At 43.4% G+C, this 5,340-nt stretch overlaps 1 protein-coding gene across 1 annotated transcript; it reads left to right on the top strand.

Moving 5' to 3' along the window:
• The first annotated feature begins 452 nt into the window (after nt 1–452).
• LOC125482430 (2-acylglycerol O-acyltransferase 2-A-like) lies at nt 453–4,874 on the top strand. Its single transcript, XM_048594501.1, has 3 exons — nt 453–478; nt 2,314–2,513; nt 4,541–4,874. The coding sequence occupies exons 1-3, from the start codon at nt 453–455 to the stop codon at nt 4,693–4,695; spliced, it is 381 nt and encodes a 126-aa protein (XP_048450458.1). The 3' UTR covers nt 4,696–4,874.
• The last annotated feature ends 466 nt before the right edge of the window (nt 4,875–5,340 follow it).

The following is a 5,340-nucleotide window of genomic DNA, read 5'->3' as shown; positions in this document are numbered from 1 at the left end:
GAAACTTGTGAAATCCACATTGATACCATTGGGCTGCAGGGTTCCCAGCCTATCCAGCTTTTCTTTACAACTCAAACCCTCCAGTCCCACAACATCCTGGTAAATCTGTCTGAATCCTCTCCGATTTAATACTATCCTTCTTACAGTAGGGCGACCAGAACTGTAGAACAACACTCATGCAGTATGTATGCCGCAGACAAGTGGATACATGATGCAGGTGTGAGATTGTTGTGGTATTGGACAAAGGCTGGATGGCTGGCTTGTAATGTGACCCTCAGGCTAAACCATCAAAGGTTGTCTCTAATGAGGGAGTATGGTCTGCTACAGCAACATGTCCACTCATGTGACTGCCGACATCCATGATGACAAACTGCTTGGCTTTGTGTCTGTTGCTAAAGGACAAGGCAAGGCAGAAATATTGTACATCTTTAAGGTGCAGCTGTGGGGGCAAAATGTATGAAGGGAAAGCGGAGATCCTGTGAGTATCCAAGTTGGTGCAGGGTGAATGAGCGCTAGCAGAGCAAGCAATGTGTCCCTGAGGTGTGGCCAGGTACAATCCATGAGCTGGGTTCCTGTCCCTGGACACAATGTGTCCTGTATTGCAATGACAAGTGCACTCCAAAGTGCAGATCCCGGTTGTAATTGGGTTGGAGATATGCCAAGGGGGTGCAGTGAGACTGGTACATGTCTAATGCCAGGTGCTGGGCAGGCAGTTGCTGCCCATGGAATGTGCCCATTGGAAACATTGGTGACCGCAGCCCAAGGCTCAGAGAAACAAGTGGCAAACTGAAGTCTCCAGATGCCCATTCTGGGGGGACCTGGTCGACGTGTACAAAGTTCTAAGGGGCATAGATAGGGTAGCTAGGGAGAAATATTGCCCCTGAGTAGAGGAGTCAATTACTGGGAAGAGTGGAGAACGGTTTTAAGGTAAGGAGCAGCAGGTTTAGAAGGTTTTTGAGGCAATAGTATTTCAGCCAAAGGCTGGTGAGTATCTGGAACTCACTATCTGTAAGGGTGGGAGAGATAGGAATCTTCAAATATTTAGAGTCATGGAGACATAGAGATATACAGCACGGAAACAGACCCTTCAATCCAACCTGCCTACCAGATACCCTAATTTAGTCTAGTCCCATTTGCCAGCATTTGGCCCATATCCCTCTAAACCCTTCCTATTCATGCACCCACCCAGATGCCTTTAAATGTTGTAATTGTACCAACCTCCACCACATCCTCTGGCAGCTCATTCCATACACACACCACCCTCTGTCTGAAAAAGTTGCCCCTTGGGTCCCTTTTAAATCTCTCCCTTCTCACCTTAAACATATGCCTCTAGTTTTGGACTCCCTTACCCTGGGGAAAAGATCTTAAGAATTATTTAGATAAACACTTGAAACATCACAGCAGACAAAGCTATGGGCCAAGTGCTGGAAAATGGAATTCGGATAGATGGATGTTTGATGACATGATGGGCCAAAGGGTTTCCTTCTGTGTTGTAAAATCTCTATAGCCTTTTGACGCTGAATTGTCACCATCTAATGGGTGAATGGGAACCTCCATATCATGAGGCTAGATTAAATAATAGGTAGTGTCACGATTGTCCTACCAGACGATAGGGCTGCTCTCTCATTAGAAAGAGAGAGAGAGAGAGATGACTGTTGGTGATGGTTTAAATTGAAAGTCACCACACCCCAGGTGAGGGGAGAGGTTGAGAAGGAGAGTCCTTCATGGTAACCTCAGCTTGTGCAGGAATTGACTCCACACTCTTGGCATCATTCGCCAGCTGTCCAGCCAACTGAGCTAACCAACCCCATACAAATGGATGCAAATACTCCTCACACTCACAAGACTCTTGTCTCACTGTTCAGAAGTTGGTTGCAGAAGCAGTCTCTTTTCTTTTGACATCCAGAATCTCATTTCTGCCAATCTCACCCTACTTTCCCAATTGACTTGTCAAGGCCCATGTCGTTTGGCACTGGAAAAGATCCCACCTCTCATCTTAGTAATGACGACCATGAAGCTGTCATCAATTGTTGTAAAAATCCCATCAAGTTCCCTGATGTCCTTTAGGGGAAGAATTCTGCAGTCCACTCACTAATCAGTACTCTTTCCTCATACACTATAAAAAAGTTGTCCCACCTTTACACTGGTATTCTTGCATATAGTCCTGATGAGGATAAGACGAACAGCATTGAAAAAATAGGTGTTTTTCAACAATATACAAGCTCTGCACTAACAAACAGTAATTAAATATTATAATCTGACTGAAAGATTCCTTTAAAAATTAAAAGCTTGTGTTTGTTTCTATTCCACAAGGGCGTCCCTAGTTCCAGTATTTTCCTTTGGTGAGAATGAAGTGTTTGATCAGGTGAACAATCCAAAGGGCTCACTGTTAAGAAAGATCCAGGAACGTTTGCAGAAGGTGATGGGTATATCACTCCCCCTCTTCCATGCCCGTGGTGTATTCCAGTACAGCTTTGGTCTCATGCCCTACAGAAAGCCCATTCACACAGTGGGTAAGTAACACCACCGTATTTGAAGGCATCTTGCTACATGCTTGGCCAACATCATCAGCCAAAGTTAAGACTTCTCAATGAGTAAATTAATTGTCAATTCACTTCAGAGGACCAGAATGGGAAAATGGCTGAGGGAAAAGTACTCAACAACTGACATTTAATGGACAGATACAAAACATAATCAGAAAGGCTGGTGGATAGTTGATGTTCACATCAAACAGGCTGGAAGACAAAGGGGTGGAAGTTACATTCTAGTTGTTAAAACTTCAATCAAACTGGAATAACTGGTGTTTTGTTCCAGACACTGTACCTCAGGGAGGATATAGAGTCTTTAGGAGGTGGTACAGTTTGGATTCACCAAGCTGGTACCTGGGCTAGAAGGGTTAAATTGATGAGGACAGGTCTCATAGATGATGTCTATACACTATTAAGTTTATAAGATTGAGGGGTGATCTAATTGAAATATTTAAGATGACATATTTGAGAAGTGTTAGAGTGAGCAAAAACTTTATGTTCCTCACCTTCTGCCTATAATTACTTCAACTGTTTGTGAAATCGACTTTAAAGTGACATGCAGCAAATTTTCATGAAGGAGTTATCCAGCTATGAATTGTAAAAACAAAAATGTAGCTATCTGAATACAGAGTCCAATGAGAGGGAATTCCTTGCAGTTAGATGTTAAAGTCCGTGAGATGGTCAGGTGCTGAAGACAGGAATTCTAGAGATTCCTGAATGTAAGTGATGATGTTTGGAGTCAGGGGACCCGTTTACTTTACAGGCAAATACAAAATCCCACTGGAAAGAGAGTTCACAAGAACATAAGAACCAGGAGCAGGAGTAGGCCATTCAGCCCCTCGAGCCTGCTCCCCCATATATATGATCATGGCTGATCTCATCTCAGCCTCAACTCCATTTTCCTGTCTGCTCTCTGTAACTCTTCAACCCATTACTAATTAGCAATCTGTCTTCTCCTTAAATTTACTCAGCGTCCCAGCATTTTGCAGAGTTTTAGCTTTAGTTCTTTGGTTTTAGCCCATTGCTTACTTCAGACAGGCATAGGTGTTAGCTTGTAGGCTTGCTTTCTTGTTGCTGTTTTTATTGTAGACTGACTCAAGGATTCGTAAATAGTGGTTAAAATCCTTCAAAATTCATCGTTACTTTGATTATGAGGTGAGGAGGTAGAGTATTTAAACAATTTATGGCATTGCCCATCTCACATAAACATGGCAGAAATTGGTCATTAGCGACATAGTCGACTTTCTCTGTAATTGTCACACAATTCATACAATTCAAGCCATGACATTCAGGGGTAACATCACAAAGAAGGGAGTAAAAGTCTGAAACTGCCTCCTATGAAAGGCTGTCGAGATTGATATCAATGTATTTCTAACAGCAGATCCTCTGCTCCAAGAGGGCTCATCACAATCCAGTTTCTATACCTTAGAGTCTGACCTTAGGGTCCAGGACCAGAGGGCATAACCCCAGAGTAAGGGGTTTAAAACAGCGATGAGGACAAATTTCTTCTTTATTTCAACAAAAACTTGAGGAGTTGGTAAATAGTGAGGAAGGTAGCCTTAGATTATAGAGGATTTAGATGGACAGGTCAGATGGGTTGATTAGCGCCAAATGGATTTCAATCCGGGTAGGTGTGACGTGATGCAGTTGGGCAGGACAAATACCTGATGAACAGCACTGTGCAGACACAATGGGCCGAGAGTCCTTCTTCTGCAGCCTAATAGTTCAGTGATGGGCTGCCCAAAAGGTTGGACAAAGCCGTTTCAGCTGGAATTTTCTGCAGGGAGCCGTTAAAACACTGGAGGGGGACAAAAAGATGACACAAGGCTCATGGGGAAAGAGAGCAAGGCAGCCTAGACAGGGCAAATTGCATGTCCGTACCAAAAGAACCAGGGTGTCAAACGACCTCCTTCTGTGCCACATTGTTCAACAATTCTTATGACTCCATTTGATAAAGTCATTTGTTTCATACTGTCAAGCAAATAACAAATAAATCTTACTCTCAATTTTAGTCGGCAAACCCATAGACGTGGAGAAGAAAGAGAATCCAACGCAACAGGAAATTGATGAAACGCATCAGAAATACATCGAGGAACTCATCAAACTCTTTGAGGAGCACAAAGCAAAATATAAGCTGGCCGAGGACAAGCATCTAACTTTTATCTGAGCTCCTTCTTCTTAACTGCACTCTTGATTTCGCTTTCCATCTGCCATTCCATCTGTATGAAGTGACTGATTTGGAGTTGGTGCTGGATGGAATGAGTTGCTGAGTGGGATGCTCTGTGTTTCTGGGAAAATATCAAAAGACATCCAATTTGGGCACTCAGTGAACAGAATAAAGATGAAAGCCTGTGTGGTATTCGATTTTTTTCTGCTATTTTCCACTATATGCTGAGGTCTTGTTTAACAAACTATCAGGGCAGGACATATATAGGATCTTCTCCTCAGTAACCATGGAAACACATAAATGATCCCAAACTGGGATATCGCTACATAGAAAGCTGGTTCCCTGAAACCAGACCTCTACCCTGAGTGGTAGGAGAGCACAAATTTTAAGGTATCAAACAAATAAACTATAGATGGATGCTGGAAGGTAGAAACAAAAACAGAATTTGCTGGAGAAACTCAGGAGGTCTGGCAGTATCTGTGGAGAGAGAATCAGAGTTAATGTTTTGAGTACAGTGACACTACTTCAGAACCATTCACAGGGCCAGTAATAAGGGAGCTCTGCACTGTCGGAGGGTCACTGCTGAGGGAGCTCTGCACTGTCGGAGGGTCACTGCTGAGGGAGCGCCGCACTGTCGGAGGGTCA

The sequence above is a fragment of the Rhincodon typus genome, unplaced genomic scaffold, assembly GCF_021869965.1.
Source record: "Rhincodon typus isolate 14 unplaced genomic scaffold, sRhiTyp1.1 hic_rhity00010133, whole genome shotgun sequence".
Lineage (NCBI taxonomy): Eukaryota > Metazoa > Chordata > Chondrichthyes > Orectolobiformes > Rhincodontidae > Rhincodon > Rhincodon typus.
Note: the sequence above shows the minus strand (reverse complement) of the source record. Positions and strands in the feature narration are given on the sequence as shown.